Raw genomic sequence first — 21,632 nt, forward strand, 5'->3', positions numbered from 1 at the left:
TCAGTGTTCGTTTATTCATCAAATGGTGATAAAATTGAATAAAGATTTAGAGTACACAAAATGAATCGAAATACTTAAGCTATAAAAAGTTTTTAAAGTGTTAACAAATTTACGTATTCATAGTTTTTGTTTATAAATTTTCAAAATATTACACGTAAAATAAACTGGAGTTAGGGATAAATTTTCACATGCATTGCGTACAGTATGTAGATTTACACACTACGGAGTAAAATGCACCAACAATCTTAGAAAAGTTGTCAAATCGTAGCAATTGTACTTTACTTCTGATAGTTTTGTTTTACTTATCACGCTGATTATAAAAACACGATAATCGTATGTGTAAAAATGCACTAGCATCAGTGGGACTCTGCTGCTGCATTCATTATGTGTAAAATTACATATTATTCTACGTTATTTAAAAAAAAATTGTTTACTTCGCAGTAAGAGCAGTTATATGATAAGATATATACCTACAAAGCGCTATTAGAATATTTAAGCTTAAATTTACGAGAAATTTGGGATACAATATTATCTAGAGATCTTCGTAAATTAATGAATACCTTAATAAATTCCCTGATACTGGATCTGGTAACGTTGAACACGAACTCGCCAGAACCATTATGTAGTCTTAACGAAACCTTCAAAACCATTTTGAGGTCTTCAGCAAAAAACATTCCTCTTCCTTCAAAGCTCTTGTTTACCTGTTTACAACGAAACGCAGAATTCTGAAGACAGAATCCGAGTAGTTTCTACGGAGATACATTTATATGGGACTTCGAAGAACTCAACGTTTATTTCAGGTGCATTCTTACTTGAAAAGTCCGTAATTTTTCAGTAATTTCCAACAGTGCAAGTTTTAATGTTTTGGATTAATTCAGGTCCCACAGGAAAGATTTACTGTCATTTTTAGCATATTTTGATCTCTTAAATCATATGCACGGTAACTGTGAAAAGTTAATGCCTCAGAAAGTGGTCTCCAGAATTTGTACGCTACTAACTGGCATTATCTGTACTGCTATAGGTATATGCTCTATTATTTATATTGGTTAAATCTGTTAAATAATTTCTGTAAGACTGCAAAATTTCCTTGCTCATGAATGTTACATTCCGTGTTTTTTTTATATCATGTGCGCCTTCATCAACAAAATTTTAACTTTAAACTTTGAACTTTATTGATAACTATTATAATATTGTGTTATTCCACGCGAAAAGAAAAGCATTTAACTCTGCACAAAATTTGAAATAAAACAATATAACTTTAACTATACACCTATGACACTATGAAATACTATGAAAAATATTGATAACGAGTATTTTCCAACTATATCCACTTAAAAATGAATTTATTAGTTGTGGAAAAAAAAACATCTAAATAGCGTTGCCTTATAAGATAGTCACGAACTACCATACGTTCTCATACTCGTTGAAGATTTGTTTATTTTTTTCTATTAAAACAAATGAAATTATCAGTTGTCTCTCAAAATGTACTTCGGTTTAAAATTCAAGGCAAGTTTATATTGCTCCGAGCAAGCTCAGTCCGGTAAACGGACCTCTGGACTTGTAATACTTTTAATTTTGAATGGCAGTTAAAATTTATTTTATTAACAAATCTTTCATAAAAAATACTGCCCAAGAATGCATTGGAGCATTTAGCACACATAAACACTAGTTTTAAATCGTTTAACACATAACTAATGTCTGGAAACTTTATGGCGTCACTAATTTTTGCGCCGCACCAGACAAAGTATAAAACCAAGATGGCCTACTTTCAAGGATGCTGTTGCATGGACCATCAATCGAATGCACATATAATTGCAACGGAAGACGCATACCTCTTGCAAACACTCACGAGCTTGACGTAAAAGATCCGTGCGTTGGTAAATCACAAACTTTACGTTACTGTAGACGTTTCACTCTGAAATGGTCCAGGTAAAAGCGTACCTACGTCCAGGGGCGTAGCCGGGGGGGGGGGGGGGTTAGGGGTCAACCCCCCCCCCCTTTAGCATCAAATCTTTAATTAATTTTTTGTTCATCACTCAAACAAATTTCATATTAAAATTAATAAAAATTTTACCATTACAATATTTAAATTTAAGTACCGAAAACTGCTAAAATAGCACTATTTTACACCTTATAATCCAAATTTTCCCGGGGAAGGACCCCCGGACCCCCCGCTTTAATACAGGGGGGGGGGGGGGGGCGGCATGCTTCTTAACACCCCCCATACACAAATCCTGGCTACGCCACTGCCTACGTCAGGTGACGCCAACTCTACCTGACCTGGACCACCGGACTTTTTTTATTCAGCATTTCAATTCCCATGATGCAACGGACCTTGAGCTTAGAATATTTAATCAAATTATTTGAAGTTTTGAACACGGCGCCGCTGAAGCAGCAGCCAATCACATAACGCCAGTTGAAAATGCTGTCATAAGGATACCGGTCTATATATTATGTGTGTATATATATACATATATAGCTATATATACACATATATATGTAGAATGCAGAATGTATGCAAAGTAAACAGCTATAGATACACATATATATGTAGAATGCAGAATGTATGCAAAGTAAACGAACACGAAGTCAACAAATAATGTTCACAATAGGAAAAAAACAATTACTTGAAGTAATTGCAAACATACACAAAACAATACTGTTAAAAACGGTAATTTGAACTGCTGGAAAGTAAAAATATTTTTAATTTTTCTGTACTCTGTACTAATGTTTCTGTACATAAGAGTTATTTTTCGTTATAATTCCTGGCATGATTTATAGCTTAAGGTAAAACTTGCAACGAAGTAATTTTCAAATAAGCAAAGAATGAGATGGTATCTTCGAAGCCTTTAATATATGGGTACTTTACAGTGTTAAAAAGTTGAGATGCTCAAAGCTTTGGTCATCGCTCATCAGGAAAGTTCGTAGGGTCTAATACTGTGAATATTCAAACAAGCACTACAAAATTAACTCATTAACATATTTCAATGAAATTAGTTTTTCTTACCAGGATTTTTAACTGAGGGGACTTCATAGAGCAATGTATCATTTGATTTTACAGCTGAAGTGCCAGGCGTTACCCGGAATTTACATAGAGTGAAGAAGCTTCATTTAGGGGGGTTAGATGTAGGTTTTTTTCTTTTTTTTCCCTTCAAAATCTCAGGTCGACATTGATTTTTCTCTTATTTTGTTCCAAGGTCAACTGTACAGAATTTTACCAAGCTAGAATTAAAAATAGATTTTATTTATATAGAAAATAAGTAACCAAACAAACATTCGTTTTTGTATGTTTAGAACATTTTATTGCAAAATTGAGCGTACAAAATATTTTTCGCTCGTCGGTCCTGAGCGGCCGGAGATGTAGACAGTGATCTTTTTGTTTTGGAGGTCAGGTGTACATATTTTCATGAAGCTGAAGATTTGTATCTAAATAAAACCCACAGACGACAATCTTCTTTATGTGTACAGTGATCGAGTATTGCTGGGCATAAGTTTAGTGGGTGGCAGGGAATTCCAGGAAAATAATTTTTGTCCCGAAACAGATGTTCGGAAACCTTACCCTGCAAAGTACGGCAGCGCGCAAGCTGGAGTTTCGCGCGCATCAGGCGCCACACCGCTGGTTGGGAGGACGTGCGATCGCAGCGCCGTGGCGAACAAGTGCTCTGCGGGAAGCAGGGCAACTAGCACGGACGCTGACGCGCGCACTAGCAACCAGCACGGTATCCTCTGCACACTGGGTGTGATCGAGCGCCATGTTTGGTCTCGCGCGAGAAGGGGACGCCGGCAGCAGTGCATACGCCCCGGTAATGTAAACTCGTCACTGTCGAGGAACCAACAAAACCAAACTCCACGAACATTTTAGGTTCTGTTTCTTAAGGTTCATAGCCGCATTTGGTTCAGTTTTTAACACTTCAGTCGCTATAATACGGCATACTACATTTAACTATCTGACCTACATACTGAATTCATTACGTACCAGCACCGACTGTCTATAACAACCTATCTACTTGATATGCTAACCAACAAGAAGAGCATTCAAGGCAATACACACAGTTTTAAGTAAAACCGAAGGCGCCACGCGCATGTGCGGACACCTCAAGAGGGGAAGTCAAGCACAGCACTAGACGCAGGGAGGGGGGAAACGAGGAAGGGAAGGAGCGCCAAAGCCCGCCGCGCGGCGCGAAGTTCAAACACAGCGCACCGACCACTTCTCAGAAAAAAAAAAAAAAACACGCGGTGTTTTTTTTAGGTTTGCCAGATGATTTCGCTCGGTTGTTTTTGTTATCGAATGATAAATTTTTTCCTCACTACTGCAGGTGGATTATGTAAGCGCATGTAACGTGCATCAAATCTATGCACGTTTATTAAACTATAGTAGATAATGCTGTTTACTCACAATCGTCTGGTATGTGCTCGGGTCCGGCGCGCTCTCGCGCATGCGCAGAACTTAAAAACTATGCGGTGTTTGGTTTTGTTGGTTATTTGACGGTTTAGCGCGGCTTGCTGCTGCGCTGGCCGGGAGCAGGCTTCCCTTCTCGCGCGAGAACAAACATGGCGCTCGATCATACCTGGTTTTTTCAAGGGTGTCTCTCCCGTTCTTGATAATTATTCCATATTTTCATATTTACTTTACACACGGTTTAACTTGCTGACCTTTTAGGTGGCTGAACTTTCACAAAACGAATATATATATATAACATCGCATACTATTTGCATAATTAGCTGGCGAAGTTGCATTTCCAACGTTTATTGTGCAGTATGGATAAGGAGAATGAAATGGAATATAAACTGGAAGTTTTAAATTTTAAAGTCAATTTTACCGGCTGTTATATCGTCGCGTGACAGAATTTTCTCAGGGTTTTTGAAGTCAAATTTGGGGACTTTACTGACGGGACTCTGGGCTAGCTCCTTCTGTTCACGCCCGGCGCAGGTGGATTTGACCACGCAATTGGGACACTGGGCTGGGTTTTGCGCTGTGGACATGCAGATGTTACAAATTCTTTTGTGGTTTACAATTTGTGATTCAAGTGTAGAACGCTATTAGTTATACCACGTGAACGTAATCTATTGAAATTCAGTAATGCTGAACTGATCGTCATTGTTATTATTTATATTAATGTTTAGACTTACATGTAATTTAGCAAATCTACCGTTGAAATTTGAGGTCCTGGTTTTTAAAAATAGTTTTTTTTTTTCCTCAATTTTTTACTTCTTCTTTTTTCTCTGGGGTGGTGTGGTAAAGTCCGCCTTTTCCGAAACACCAGAGCCTTGCAGAAGCAAATGGTTGGGCGGGATCCGAAGACTGTAGGGCCACCGCTGGGACCTCGCTCGCTCACGACCTCGGCTGGTAGGGCGGCGGAGCGGACGCGCCCACGTAGTACGGCCCCGCGGCCGCCGGTAGCGCTGCCCGCGGCTGCTGGCCCTCGTACGAGAGCACGCGGCCGCCGATCCCCACGGACTTGCTGTAGCTGAGCACCACCACCAGCAGGTACAGCGCCAGCACTGAAACACGGTCGTCCCGTCGCTCGTTGGGGCTGGGCACAGAGAGAGAGGCCGGGGTCACCCACAGGGGTCATGTGTGGCGCGAGATGCGACCCCGAGAAATAACCGGACTGGGGAGGGCGGTAGAGAGAGAGAGAGGGAGAGAGAGAGAGAGAGAGAGAGAGAGAGAGAAACAATTAAACAAACACAAAATAAAAAAAAACTATCAGTTGACATTAATTGCTTATAAAGTGCAATATTCTGCTTGATATTTTGGTGTTATACCTATTAGCATTAACACACGATTAATATAAAATAATTTTCAATTTTTTTTCCGTTAGAGGACCCCCGGGGGCCATTTTGTCCTAGTTAAGTAACAGTGTTTTTTTTTCGGTTTAGTGGCCCGAAGGGGGGTGGATGAAGAGAGATTGATGGTTTAAGGGTATGAGGGGAATGCACCATCATCATTGGGAGGATTAGCACCTCTGAAAGACACCATATTGATCTTAACTAATGTTATGCCATAACAATTTTTTTTAACATTAAATATGCCTTCGTTTGGTCACAGCACACTCATTAAGAGACCATGATATATTGTCTTCGGACAGTATTATTAAAGTTAAACTCATTCAAATAAATTTATAAATTATAACTCCAGGCATTACGCTGCGCTTTAACGAAGGGAAATTTTGAAAATTTAACGATTGAAAACTTTTATGGCCTAGTAACTGTTGAATGTAAGATGGCAACACACAACGATACAGGCCAGTTATATCAGGGAAGAAATAGAATATGGCTTATGCTTTGAACCCGTCCTAACTTTTGGCTGGAGTTTTCTTTTCGGGAAACCATGGAAAACTGAATTCAGAACTACTGCACCACCTTTCTCCACGCTCTACCGTGGTCTCACATAAATAATTGGCCTAGAGTACAAATATTGTGTGCCCACTTTCCTCAGGCTACCTTTTACTAAGGGATTTTCTGCAAAACCTCCTCTTCACTTGCGTGATCGAATCTCGAGTTTCCGGATTACTTGGGCGTATTCTGTCTATGCACTGACGGGAGATGCCTTTAGCACGTTGAAATAACCAATATTTTAAATTATCAAAATATGGGCACACAATTTTGTGCTTTAAGAAATATAAATGAAGGTTATTACTAATTAGTGTGTTTTTTTTTGGCTTGCGTTTTGCACCTCCTGAGACAAAACGATGGATGGTTTGCACCATAGTAACAAAGAAACGTAATTCTGTCGACAGACTACCTTACCAAATAAAATAATTAGGGATGGGCCAATCAAATCATCAAATCCTCAAATACCCTAAAATACTTAGTGTTACGAGGATTCGATGTTCGAGGGAAAAGATTCGAAGGAAAATATTAAAAGAAATCAAGCAACTTAGAATAGTCAACATTGATAACCTCTGAAGTTTACTTGGTCAATTATTTTCTTTTATACCTGTCCTGTTACACTGTAAAAATATTTTTGTACTATTACAAGGATGATCCTTGGAAACCAAGTTGCCATCGACATCACTTGTAAAACTGCAAGGCAGAGCTTTGTAACATATGCAATTTTACAAAGCTTTGCCCTATAGTTTTACAAGTGATATCGTTGGCAACTGGGTTTCAAAGGCTTACCCTTGTTAAAAGTACAATTTTTTACAGTGTACCATTTCCCAAGAGATCTTATTAAATCTTATCATATAAATATATAAATTATATAAATAAAATTACAACACGTATTTCTCGAAACTGAATTTGCGAAAAAACCATTTAAAGGGTACATAGAATGTTTCAATGTTTAATATTTTTCGTTTACTGTACACTATTTTATTTCTGAATCTTGACACCTAGATTCGGATTCAAGGGGTATATTCGAGGTACTCCCTAGTATTCGAATTAGAGATTCAGATTCGAGATAGTTACAATTTGACCTATCACTAAAAATAATGTATTGTATATTGAAAAGTTAAACATTTATTCTGGACCGTCAAAAATGGAGGAAGGGGGGAGATTTAATTTTGAAATTTTTTTTAAATGCTTTATTACCCTGATATTAGGACAAAAATTGGAAACTTCACAAGTTATGCAATTCTTACAGATTACGTTTGCAGTTATGTCCACGGTAACTTTTAGTCATTAGATTATTTTTTAACTGCAGGTTTTGAAATTGTACACAAAGTAATGGGGAGGGGCCCGGCAAAATTAGTTGTCCCCAGGCCCGTAGTTCCTGTCAACGACCGTGCCTTTACTTAGTAACAGCACAGCAGAATCATACTGTACAATAAGTTACGCGTGCTTACGTACCGTAAAAAGCACATGAACTTGCCTGTAATCAATCCCAGATGTTAGGAATGAGAGTACGAAATGCTCAAAGTGTGCAATACTTTCATTCACACTTAAAAATAAAATAAAAATATTAAAGACGACTACTTCAGTTTCTTTAGGGCTACTCATCAGTTACCCAGTTGGGATCTCCGTAAGGGTACAGCCATTTCATATCTGCATTTTATACTGTGACTTGCCATCCCTCACCCGGTAAACAATGGGTTATGGCTATAACCTCACGTACAGAAAGACTTAGAATTCAAGCCCAGAATTTATATATAGCGGCTTGTTTACTTATCGTAATCGTATTCTGACACCGTCAGTTATGTTCCCTGTGCAAAATCCGCTCGATTTAACACACAAATTCTACCTTTATAACTAAGACCTTATATTTAGAACTGTTCTCATATTTCAGTACAATAGTTTCTGATAATTCTGGTTCATTGAATCACACGTTGAAATGCTTACCAAGAATCAGACATCCAGTAACTGCGAAGATCACGAGAGAGGTATCTCGAATCATGGAGGCTGAAACCATTAGGATAACGACCAGCGACCCAGAGTATACAATAACGATTACTGTATTTACCAGAAGCCACAAGTTGATGATACTTCTCTTGTTCTGTAAAAAAAATTGAATTATTAGGAATAATAGTAATACATTAGAATACACTTAAAGTTATACAATTTATTCGTAGCAACTACTTTATGCCTTCTGGGATGAGACCACGGAAATGATGGACAGCCCGAAGTCTCTGCATACATTTTTGCAGCTATCTCCAAGATCAATCCATCATTCCCACGGACGTCCGACGTTTCGGCATGCATTGTTGCAACCATCTTCAAGATCAATCCATCATTTCGACGGACGTCCGAGGTTTCGGCATACGTTGTTGCAGCCACCTTCACGATCAATCCATCATTTCCAAGGACGTAGCCTCAACCCAGAAAGCAATAAGTAGTTAGCAACTCTGGCTAGTGCAGCCTACGATCTAGATTCATTGTAGTAGTAAAGATCACACCAGTGGCGGCCCCTCTTTGGGCCATTTACTTTTGTGGGGCCCTAATATTTTGGATAGTGCCTTCACATTTTTGGTGGTTATAAAAGCCCTCAGAAAAATAAAGAGTTATCCTGATATATATTAATAAACCCTTTTAATAAACTTTTTCAAGCCAACGATGGTTTTGTGTAATCTATTTATATGTTGAAATTACAAAAAATAATATCAATAACGATTAATTTAGCTTTATTAAAATCCAATTAACTTATGTTTACGTAAAGTAATTCTAAAATTGAATGTCGGACATGTTACTCTACAGGTGCGTCGTAGTAGCAAAAGAGCTGTCACGTGACCCGGCCACGCGCGGGGCACTGGGCGATCACCCGGCTTCCCCTTTCCTGGAGCCGCCTCTGGATAACACAGAACTTGAAATACCAATATGCATGCGTTTAATTTCTGCTCTGGCTTCTGGATTGCAATCCAAAGCTGCACAGCTTGAAATCGTGATGTTTGCTTTCTTGACAGACGATGGACGAAACGGGAGAAAGCTTCAAGTTCTACTTGCTCGTTGGAATTTTCTTTACACTTTGAGCGATGTAGCGATCCTCGTTGGCTGTAATCTCTAATGTCCCGTACTCGAGCGGCGAGTGTCGCGAACACAACCCCCGCTTCCAGCCTCGTCACGTGAGTCGTATTTACGAACGCCGATTGGTTTATCAGCTCAGTCCAGTTGCTCAGCACCGCAGCAGGGTGTTGCAGTCACAGCAGTCGCTGGTCTCGTGGCGTAACTGCCAGATCCAGGCATCGAGCCGCGGGCCCGCTGACAGTCCCAGGGGACTTAACACTTAAGGGGTCCCCGCCTACCCGGGCACACACACGGTGCGCAGAGCTTCAGGAAAAACAGCGCGATTTCAAAACTACTCAATATATCCGAGTGGGGTCTGCTTACGAAAAGCATTTAAGAGTTCGCTGAGGGCCGAAAATTATACTTTTGATTTCGGATTAAGTTTTTAAACTGTATTTTTAGAAGAGTTAAAATGGCTAAAAACGCATGTTTTCAAAGTAATTTATAGGCGTAAAACAACCAGTACAGACTCTTGAAAGCACTTAACGGACTTTAATTACACCTTTATCTTCATTTCTAGGCAATATAATGTTACGGTCACCGCTCAAATTTCATAGTTATCCTGTGATTACGAGAAGACTGCGCGCCAGTTCAGAGCCTTACGCTTAGAGGCGATACCGCGCTAGAAATACCAGAGACCTTCGCGCTTATCATCCCGCCTCACCAACAAAGATACATCCCTGACGAGGCGGGCCCCTTAATACTCAACACTTTTATAAACTACAAGTATAGTCGCATTAAGGTATAAACGTTCCACCACAAATTTTTGAAACCATTAAAATATTAATGCGCAATGTTACTTTAAATTCATCCCATCTTGAGTATCTCAAAGACACTTTCTCTCTCTTTATCTTTCGAAAACTAAAGTAAGCAATGGAAATGCAATGAAGTGAGCGCGCACCAAGGATGGAAGTTCAACATAGTACAATCTTACGAACATGCGCATTTCAGCGCTGTTCATTTAAGCACATAACTTACTAAGTTAGCATAGTAATTTTAGAGTATGGATAGTCAAAGTTTCCCCTATTAAATATATTGCCGCATAAGTCGTGCATAGAATTTTTCCCCACCAAAATTACAGCATGTTTGATTTTATTTTGAATTTTTATAAATAGCATGGTTTTTCATGATTGCGTGACAAAATTTTGTAGGTCATAGTATTTATATAACTTGATGCAGGGTGGTGATTATATTTGGAAAAAAAGCTTATTAATCCAAAATTTCACACTTTTTCTTTTGGTTTTTTGATTCAGAACCGTAATTAATTGACTTATAAACTGGTCTTGGCTTGAAGTTAAGTGCTGAGACAGTCTGTATATTAAAACATCAAACCTCAATTAACCAAAAAACCTAACACAAGCGGCCCACTTGCCAAATAGGGATAAGTTTTTATTGTTGTGTCCTTAATTATACCCATATTTAAGTTTTAGGGTACAAGATAAACGATGGCACTGTGTGTATGGATTCTTCTGTACTAATTTACACTTTTTGACGTCTATACACACTTCAAGTCACAGGTTATTCATGGTAAACAGCAGATAAATGTTTCAACTATTAAGTCAAATTATTCTCTCGGTGCGAATTCAATAATCGCTATTACATGTATAATAATTCATCGCTGGTAAAATTATTCCCTTTTCAAAGTCACCATATTTTTCTCTTGAAAGATAAGGTATTGAATATTAATTACAAGTTTAAAATGTTGGTAGTTAATAGTTACTGGACACAACATTAAAACAAATACGTATTCTAAAATCTAGCACTTCTGTTGAAACACACAGGCATTTAATGCACTCGCATGCAAAGGGCAAACAAATCGATCAAGTCTATGAAATGGGTATGCTTAATAACAAACGCTAGAATTTACTTACCTTTACTACTGCGTGTATGAGAAAAAGGCTCCCGAAAAATTCCACCATACAGATCACGGCTGCTATGGTAAAGATTATGTGCAGAGTCGTCAAATCTGTAAGAAAAAGTGATTACATTGTAATGAAGACGAAATATTTTGTTTTTTAGTTACGAGTAGTATAAACGAAACTATTCACTTTGGAGATTTTTTCATCAAGCATAAAAAATAAATGATTATGTTCAATAGAGCCTTAATTTAAAAATTAAAAATATTTAGGGCAATAAAAATAAAATAAAAAGCTAAGACGTAAAGACCCAACAAACATGATTTGTAACTGGTGCTTTTTTGCTTTTAAATTAAAGAATAAATTATCGAACGTTAAGCGTGCTATTCTTCATGACCAATATTATTGCTATATATAGTACTACAGTGCTAAATTATTTTTGGTAGCAAATTAAATCAAACAAAAATGATTTTTTTCTTTAGGTGCATAAAGATACAAAGCAGACACAAACATTTTTTTTTATAAAACCTAAATTTCATAGGAAAAATCAAAACATTGCTAAAATTATATATATATATATATATATATATATATATATATAACATAGGATGTTGTTAGGTATGATGTTGTTAAACTACGACACCGTTTGACCGATCGCCATGACAGTTGGCACACCGAAAAATGTTTTTCCATGGATAAGGTTTTTATGCTATTCATTTTGTGATAATTCACCACTAGAGGGCGCTGCAGCGCATCAACTTCTACACCGTTCAACCAATTGCCATGAAAATTAGTATTTTGTGATTTTTACTGTCGTTAATCCTTGATAACAACAACTAGTGATTGTGAGTGTAGTATTTAGTGAGTGAGTTTAAAATGAAATACCATTTAAAACACTAAAGATACTAGATTACATACAAACCATCTATTATAGATATATAGAGGTGAATAAATAAACACTGGCAGGACAACGAATGCCTTGTTCTGCTAGTAGCTAGTAAAATAAAATAACAGTGCAAAAATTATAAGTGCAAACCTGAAACGTTGGGTGGGTCTGTGAACGCCATTATGAAGGATAAAATTGAACTTAAAAGCCCAACAATCTGAAACAAAATGCAGAAGACTATTACAGAGACAAAAGTTCATGGCTAGTATCAATGCCGAAATCAGGTGTTCTATTAACAGAGTAGACTGGTTCTACCGAACAGGGTTAATTTTTTTTGTTAAAACATAGTGTTTCATTATATAGAATTTACAAAAATAAATTATTCTACTTTAGGGAATTAAAATTATTTGCAAAACTATGTCTTATATTAAGGTATCCAACACTAAATAACAAAAAAAATAGTAACAAATCAGATTTAATTTATTAAAATCGTATATGAATATTTTGATACCATTGTAAATGTCACTTAGATTCTGATGTGATTATGGAGCTAACACGACAACAATTTCACATTTATGCATTAATATTCTAGCAATGTTATATAGTAACTTCTATAGAATACTACTTTAAAAAAATTTTACTGTCCTACAAATGTGAAACCCTACTCATAAGAGACAAGATTAGCCACTGGGTTAGGTCATGCTAAGGGAAGTAGATAGGATAAAGTTAGAGGTTATGGTAATGAGTGACGTAAAATGGCAGTAAGAATATGAATTATTTGGCATTGTCAGATCTGTTTCGTCTTTAATAATGTTTGTGTTGAATAGAAAAAGGACTCTTATCATCTTAAAAATATAAAAAACAAAATGTAGAAAAAGGATAATTATTTACAGTCTATATAAACAATAAAAAATTAGTACTAAGAATAGAACAAGAAAAGCAGAAAATCGTAAAATAATTAAGCATCGTCGAAGTTTCTCTCCTGTGCAGTTTGATATCTATATCGAACAAGGACTGAAGAAGACTAAAGATAAGTTCGAAAAAAGTAACAATATTGTAATGCGAAATGTATCCTGATATTTGCTGAAAACATCGGGATTTTGTCAGAATCAGCAGAGAATTTAGAAACATTGTTGAATAAAATTGGCACAGTTATAAGAAAAAAAAATTCAGAATGGAAAAAAGTTGAAACAGAGGTAGATAAATAAAAGAGAATGAAATAAACATTAAACTGAAAAACAAAGAAAACGGAAAAAAATAATGGAAACAGATGGTTTGTTTGTGAAGTAAACTGACATATTTTTGTCAGAAGAGAGGACGTAAAAATTGGATCATCACATGTCAAACAAATCACTTATACACAACAGAAATAAGAACAATTAATATTAATACATTATAAAATGACAAAACTTACATTAAAAAAAGGTTTCTATGGAGTTTGATTTATGTCTTTATGAAAGTAAAATATCAACTAATGTATTTTCAGGAAAAAAAAAATTATGAGGATTTTAGACGTGATGCTATAAACGAATGTTAATGATAGTTATAAAGTCAGAGTTATACTAAGTCTATACTATAACACATTAACGAGAACAGAAATGTGTGAGGAAGGAGACTAATTGAACATTATAGTATCTAATGGATGGGAAAGTAGAGGTAAAGATATAAAAAATTCTAAAATATGTCTAGCATATAGTGGACGTAGGATGTGCTAGATATGGAGAGATGAAAATTTTTTTTTCTTTGCTGGGTTCACGTGTGCGTCGCTGTTTCGTCGGTGAGTTGTCCAAATTATCGTTGGGTTCCTCTGTATGTCTGTCTGTCTGTCGCTCTGTTGTCCAAATTTGCTTTTTGTCTGTATATACTGTTTCTGTAGCAACTGTCTCGTAGTTGTCATTACACTGTGTTCGTCTGAGCCGTGCTATTATTGTTCTAATTCATAATTCATTCCACGCAGTTCTCTTTGCGCTGACACATTTAACATTTGGCATCGGCTATTCCTGGCTTTTTTGTTTTTTTGTTTTTGTTTGTCCGTTCTTTGGATTTTCTCTGAGATATACAGTGCGAACCATGGGGAGGAAACTGGAATAGGAAATTGTTGCACAGGATTTTTTTTTATGATGGACCCTTTTTTTTTGTTAGTTCGTCATTCGCCATGATACAGGTGACCGCGCTAAAAGCAATATCACACAATCACACTAAAGACTTCAACAAGTATAGCATAGCTACTTGTACTTGTAACGAAGTTTCTACATCAATTTTTAAAATTATTCAGTTTTATAATAAAAATAATTTGCTTTGAAAATACTCCGCTAAAATAAGTAGGATATTTATTTGACTCGCAAGGGTTGACTTGCTGGCGCCATTTGTGTTAAGTGGTAAACAACAACTTGCATCTGGTAAATTAGAAATCATTTTAAAATATTTGTTTAGCAAGAAAACGTGAAAAGATAAAAATGTCTGGACGATATGCCTATGAGCGAAAATGTGCAGTAAGATGCTGTCGTTCAAAACCAGAAGAGCAAAGATTTTTTCTAATGAGTTTAGTGAATATTTTTATAAAATAGTGCATAACCAACTCCGTGTTCATCAGATTATTAATAGTAATGTGTACAATACAGCCTCCATTTCTGGCACAACCTATACATCGTCTTCTATTTTCATATTTCCTGTAACTAAAATGGAGTTATTGTCAGTAGTTCATAAATCAAAAGGTAAACGTTCATCAGGTTTAGATGCTGTACCTGATTTTATTATTAAAGACTTGCATTGATTATATAGTTGACCCATTGTTATATCTTTATAATGAATCTTTTATGCAAGGTTATTTTCCTACCTTATGGAAGTGTTCAAAAGTTATTCCCTTGCATAAAAAAGGTCTTTGTGACGCCTGTCAGAATTACAGTCCAATATCTCTTCTGTCCTCATTCTCAAAAATATTAGAATTATTAATGTTTAATAGATTAATGTCATTTTTTGAGAAAAATAAAATTTTAGTGGACAGTCAACATGGATTCAGGTGTTGTAAATCGACGATAACTGCACTTTATGAATTTATCAGCAATATAACTATGGACCTACACAAAAGGAATCATCCTGTTGGGCTATTTTGTGACCTAAGTAAGGCTTTTGATAGTGTTAACCATAAAATATTAATTAAAAAGTTAAGCACATATGGTGTAAGAGATACAGTGCTTAATTGATTAAAATCTTACTTGTCTCAGCGTTCACAAGTAGTTGTAGTACAACATATAGATCCCTTAACAAACATAAAATATAATGTTCATTCAGATAGGCAAAACATATCTGTTGGTGTTCCTCAGGGTTCTGTACTAGGACCTTTGCTTTTTCTTATATACGTTAACGATTTGCCTAAAAATGTTAAGAGTGGGAAAATTGTATTATATGCTGACGACACTAATATACATGGAGATAACCCTTTAAGTTTAAAATATTAAAATTTCTAACTAGGGACATCATAGATTGGTTTAAGGCTAATGAATTAATTCTTAATAACACAAAAACAACGTGGCTGCATTTTAAACTTAATAACTTATACAATTTGCAAGGCTCAACTGTATCAATTAATGGTGATAATAAAATAGCTCAATCAAATTCAACCAAAATACTAGGTAAATATATTGAGAATAACCTTAATTGGAAATCTCATATTGCTCATTTAACTAAAAAAAATAGCTCAGTATTATTTGCTATGAGAACATTTTCAAAACGGACTAATCTAAATGCTTTAAAAATTATTTACTTTGGTTATGTTGAACCTCACTTACGATATGGAATAATATTTTGGGGTAATTCCACGGACTCATCTAAAATTTTTCAAATACAGAAAAAATTTGTACGTATAATAATGCATGTAAATTATCGTACCTCGTGCAGACAACTTTTCAAAAGCTTAGGTGTCTTAATATTACCATCGTTATACATTTATGAATTACTTATATTTGCTCATTCACAATTGAATGAACTGCAGAATTTCAATTTACATAATTATTCGACTAGAACAAAAAATAATTTTCATATATGACAACATCGTACAAAATGTTTTGCAAATAGTCCGAGACACTCTGCTATATGTTTTTATAATAAACTTCCACCACATTTTAAATCAGAAAACCAACTTTGTGTATTAAAAAAAAACTGAAAGATTTGCTGTTGGAATTCAGTTTTTATTCTATTAATGATATTATGGAAGCAAAACTATGCTAAAATGTATTATTATTATTATTATATAATGTACATTATTTGTTTTTTACTATTATTTACGTTTATGTGTATATGAATGTACTTAAATGTGTATTCATAATGTTTAATATTCTTGACGAGTCCTATACTACATGTACAATATAATTGTATAATTTTGTAGTCGACTTGGACATTTTAAAAAATAAATAAAATAAAAACTTTTCTTCTTTTTGCCGCTGAAGAGTGTAAACATTTTTTCATATATTGGTTGATTTTTTGCTCATCATGATATTTAATGTATAAAATTCACTTGTCCAATATATTTGTAAAAAATTGTACTCTGAAATGATCTGGCGGATGTAATAAACTAATTAGTAGAGTAAATTATGTTGTTTGACTCAGGTAAACTAGTGTGGCCCCCCAGGCCACATTTATGTTATTTATTTATTTTAGTTATTATTGATTTTACGAATTATTTCCTTTTTAAATGATTTCTTTTTGTTAAATCTTATTTAATGTTATTTTGGTTAATTATTTAATTATTGTGATTTTTTCCTTTTATAGTTTTATTCTGATTTGGTGTCATTCTAGTTTTATGGTTTTTCAATATATATATCGATTGTGTTTTCATGGCCGGCTACTGGGAGCGCGGTTTCGTTTCACCAATGATGTCATGAGCGCTCGAGTGCCGGTGAGCCCGGACTGAACTGTGGACCGCGGGCTGTTGGTTTTTTGGAGTCGCCGCGCCGGACGTATGTCGTCGCGAGGCAAGCAAGACGGCTTTTCGACTCTGCACCGGCCAGTCCTCGCCGGGGCCTGCTGAGATGGTGCCTTGCCTTACCCAGAGGCGTCTTCAGCGGCAAGATATTCGAAATCTACGCTAAGGTAAAGAGGCGACACATAGCTTTGGCAGTAGCGGGTTGTGGATCAAGATTTATTATTAAAAAGAAGCATAGTTTTGCGAGGCGAACTTTTATATGAACTGCGTATAACTGTGCAAGCTTATGGATTAGACTTTCCCGTTCTATAAAATGGGTCAATGCTACTTTGCTGAACTATGATAAATGTGGAGTGTAGAAATTGCTGCTATGCCCTGAAGAGATTTATCATTTAAATTATGTTTACCTGCGAGATTTGCCCTCAGAACTAAAAATATAAATATTTTTAGTGCAGCCGCCTCATTGCAACTGAGTGATATTTTGCATGGCGCATTTGACTGAACTATATCTACGCATTTTCTGAAGGTCACGGTTATCAGCTGTTTGATTCTTGGAAGCAAGACGTGCAAATATTCATGATCGTGCACGTGTATAAATCCGGCTCCCAGTAGGACTCTTTTTGGAACTTTTATAATTAATTGTTTTTATTATATAGTATTTTTTATAGTATTTGTATTTTCTGATTATATAGGTATTTTGGATAATTTGAAAATGATAGTACTAATAAAATTTTGAGTAGCCTTAATCTGTTTGATTGTTGAAATGAGCCAAAGTCTTGCTGTATACGTTCGTAATTTTTCTGCCTTTCATAGCTCGACCGCCCGGGTGCAACTTTTTGGAGCGAATTACCTTTTTTTGGTTTTCCCTGTTTTTGTATTGATAGTTACCCAGGGTGAGTCGGGGTTTGACCGGAAGGCGGGTTTCACTAGTAATACATATAAATAGCCTATTCAGGTTACCTTTGCATGAAATATATTCTGCATTTGAAAATAATCTGGCCCAAGTAGGTCATACCCTGACTTTGGAGCTTTCAGTATACCCTGTGACAGTTATGGCACTACAGCACCACAAAAGTGAGTGGGTGAAACCCTAACAACTGGAAAAATTACCTTGGTACATATTTACACTATTATACAGCATGAATTTGTTGTAACAGTGTTGTTTTTGATTGTTGAAATATAATTTTAACATTAATTTTGTAAATATAGGAAAACAAGACAATTATATATGCAAATTTTATTGGCACCAGTAAACATGGGTTTAGGTTTTGTGTCTTGTGAACAGTGAACCTTTTAATTTGTTATCTTGAATGAAATTTAAATATATTGGTATAACATGTCTGAAGGCACATTTTTTATTTACAGCAAATTCAATTTCCCCTTTCCTTTTTTCAGAAAGTATGGCACATAAATGAGACATTCATTAATTCATTCATTGAAATAGGTTTCATATCAAACATCAGAGTGATCATGGTTAACTGTTTTTGGCAACTTTTGGACAGTTGTTTTGACAGCTTGATATACTAGGGCTCCCAGAAGCCAGATTTTTGCAAAACAGAGTACACAGCATTATTGATCCGTCTGGATAAATGTATGCTCATGACTTAGGCAAAAACTGCAATAGGCCTATTTAATTATTCTGCTTTAGTTTTCTATATTCTGATTAAAAACCTGAATAGTTCAACAAATATTAACAGTGTTGATTATGGGTCACTGTTAGCCTACATTATATCCCAACCTTCAACATGCTTCTTATTCTGCAAAAAAATATTCTGAAAAGTGGCGACTGGCAATGCAGTGCAACAGCGCAATTTCACTGAGTAGTTTGTTAAGTATAAACATGTTCTCGCTTCTCAATATGTTAATGTATAGTCTGTATGGCTACACTGCTTCTCCGCCTGAAATATAGTTTACCTACCTAGCTACTGCTGCCTTGTGAGGACCTGCCAAGCAGGGGTTTGGTCGGGCTTGCAGTGTGCAGAAAGATGTCATGGTCTGTAGGAACGCCACATAGTTTGTGGTGAAACTCTCCCTCCCACCTCCTTGCGAAGCCAGATGTATGCGCTGGCCAACATTTAAGGCCCATTATATAAGTGAGAATATTACAAAATGCAATTTTGGCCTATTTGTGTACCATTTAAGTCAGCATTTTGAGGTAACATGTTATTAATGTTTAACTGTGTATAAAACCTCTGAAGGATGGGGGGGGGGGGGGGGGGGTTGAAACTGTAAACCCAGTTGTGATAAAATTGATTTTAATGGTAACAAAGTAGGATTTAGTCAGGCCTACAGGAGAAAAAAACTTTAGTAACGAACATGATAACTAGATTCATTTCATAACAGAACATTCCTGACCTATGTGTCAAAAGTGTAATTAAATGTATTCACACCTGGGTTAGAGGCCTGTATGTTTTTAAAATATAGGTACGTTTTATACATGCGCATGGTAACTTAAACCAAACAAAATGCTCACGAAAATGATTCCATTCTGGCAATATATTTATTATGGTTAACATGACATGTCGGGGTTTCATATGGTACAAACCAGATAATATCAGGCACCTTAACAAGAATATAAGCCTTTCTTTGCAATTGAAAGCTTAAAGAAGGTTAAGTATTTAACGAGTGTAACTTTTAGAAATAAACATGCAGAGATGCAATAGGTCCGAGTTACGTCTGTTTGGATTTAGTACATAATTATTTGCCGAGAAAATTAATTACAAGTGTTTCATAAGGCAATATCAAAGTAATTGACCAATCTAGTTTAGAAAATAATATAAAGTAACATCCTTTGTGAATAAAGTATTGCTTCTCTGCATCTTTGTTTACAAACAAATCGTTAATTTTCTGTATGGCGGGAAAAACAAGCACGTGACAGCTAAAAACATGCGCCGCACGCTCGTTAGTTCAGGTTTTACCACTACACACATGGTATCGCTGCGGTCGCTCCATAGCAGTCTGCTTATTGCGACACGCATTTAACATGGAAGTTACCACTCTTTCCATAGGAGTAATGCTCGTTGGTGCGAACTGACTCTGGCTTATGTCCAAAATAATTATTCAAATAAATATTTCCCATTACAAGAATAATTCAAAGAAAATATTAGCGTTAAATCGTAGAGCTTGGATTGTCACGTCAAACATTCTGCAGAAGGGTGACTTAAACAGCAATAACGTGACAATGGACACAACACAATAGCATGGGCATAACCCAACAAATACGTAACAAAACTATTGAAGTAATCTTGACACGTGAGAGCTAGCGACGCCGTGCACACACGCATAAGATTGTTTTCGCCGACGAGTAGCTAGCACACTCGCCCAATGAAAGCACTTACCGTATGAAATATTCCAGCGACTATGGAGCCCGTGCGGAGGCTGAAGCCACAACAAAAATCGTTAACATACACGACCATATTGAACGATTCGTGCCTTTCCTGTGACTGTTAGTTAAAAACAGTGTTCATTCTTATCAGCTGTTCATGATAAGCACCGATCGATAACTACTCCTGCACAAATAATATTTCAGTTGATATCTACATTGACAGATGGATTCTGCAAAGTAACGAAACAAATAACACATTTAAAAAAAAAAGTGCATTGGTTTTAATTTGAGAATAATCTTATTTTATTTTTTAGCTACTTAATCATAGTACTGTAGCATAAAACTGTAATTTTTTAACAATTTTCTGAACACTTGTGGAAACCCAAATAATTATGGTCTCGCTTGTACATGACTTATCAAAGTGTACAGAATCGGACTGGCATTGATTGGAGCTGAATTGTGCACCATTAAGGCCACTTGCTAATCTATAAAATTAAGGTACATAGAATCAAGTGTGAGAGACATAAAATAGAATGAAAAAGTTATTTGACTTACGCATGTGTTGGAAATTTTAAACTAAATATACTGTAGTTATAATAAATGCATATATTTTTTGGAGGCCTATTGATAACTTTTATTTTTGGTAAAGCCATGAAGGATTATTTTACACTAAGGAAAATGTTTTATGGCTGCGATAAAATAATTAGTACAGATTAATTTTTGTTGCCAATTTCTTTTTGTGAAAAAAAATTAATGTCTACAAAGTGATTAAAAAGCGATATATAATTTGATTGGCACTAATAATTTTTTGTAGACATTAAAAATATATATATATATATTGCTTTCACCACAAAGTATTTGGCATGGTGAACGATACTTACAAAATATCTAGTGATGGCTTAACTATTTTATCAGTGTAGCACTCAGCTTAACGAATTGTTGTATGCAGCCGAGATACCTGGGTGGCACTGATACTTATTTCATGCAGGTACACTAACGGGAGTACAGTCTTACGATAAACTGAAATTCTGGCACAAGACAGCGCCCGTATCTTCAATGTTATGACGCTAGTTGTTTGGACTGACCTGCGGAGTGTCATTGATGTACAAGTCGGTAGCTGTGAAACGAGTCAGACGTCCAATCGCTTAAACGATTATCGCTTAAGCTTAACGCTTAATCGCTTAAATAGCTCGTCCAATCACGCTT

General features: G+C 35.9%; 1 protein-coding gene across 4 annotated transcripts; it reads right to left on the reverse strand.

The window, feature by feature from the left end:
- Positions 1-3,295: 3,295 nt before the first annotated feature.
- On the reverse strand, positions 3,296-21,380 carry LOC134533533 (uncharacterized). 4 transcript variants are annotated; one of them, XM_063371060.1, is made up of 5 exons: positions 21,308-21,380; positions 12,331-12,397; positions 11,310-11,404; positions 8,281-8,434; positions 3,296-5,502 (listed from the first exon to the last, which is right to left on the reverse strand). In XM_063371060.1, the coding sequence occupies exons 2-5, from the start codon at positions 12,359-12,361 to the stop codon at positions 5,333-5,335; spliced, it is 450 nt and encodes a 149-aa protein (XP_063227130.1). In that variant the 5' UTR covers positions 12,362-12,397; positions 21,308-21,380; the 3' UTR covers positions 3,296-5,332. The 4 variants fall into 4 exon arrangements, with proteins under 4 accessions (XP_063227130.1, XP_063227129.1, XP_063227131.1 ...); XM_063371059.1 differs by lacking the exon at positions 21,308-21,380 and adding an exon at positions 20,440-20,533; XM_063371061.1 differs by lacking the exon at positions 21,308-21,380 and adding an exon at positions 19,020-19,072.
- Between the last annotated feature and the right edge of the window lie 252 nt (positions 21,381-21,632).

This window comes from Bacillus rossius, chromosome 6, assembly GCF_032445375.1.
Source record: "Bacillus rossius redtenbacheri isolate Brsri chromosome 6, Brsri_v3, whole genome shotgun sequence".
Lineage (NCBI taxonomy): Eukaryota > Metazoa > Arthropoda > Insecta > Phasmatodea > Bacillidae > Bacillus > Bacillus rossius.

Coding starts and splice junctions, on each gene's coding strand:
- LOC134533533 (XM_063371059.1), bottom strand. CDS start 20,517: ATGGTCGTGTATGTTAACGATTTTTGTTGTGGCTTCAGCCTCCGCACG. Junction 12,398..20,439: donor TCGCTGGAATATTTCATACG/GTAAGTGCTTTC, acceptor ATTTTGTTTCAG/ATTGTTGGGCTTTTAAGTTC. Junction 8,435..11,309: donor TCATACACGCAGTAGTAAAG/GTAAGTAAATTC, acceptor TTTTTTTTACAG/AACAAGAGAAGTATCATCAA.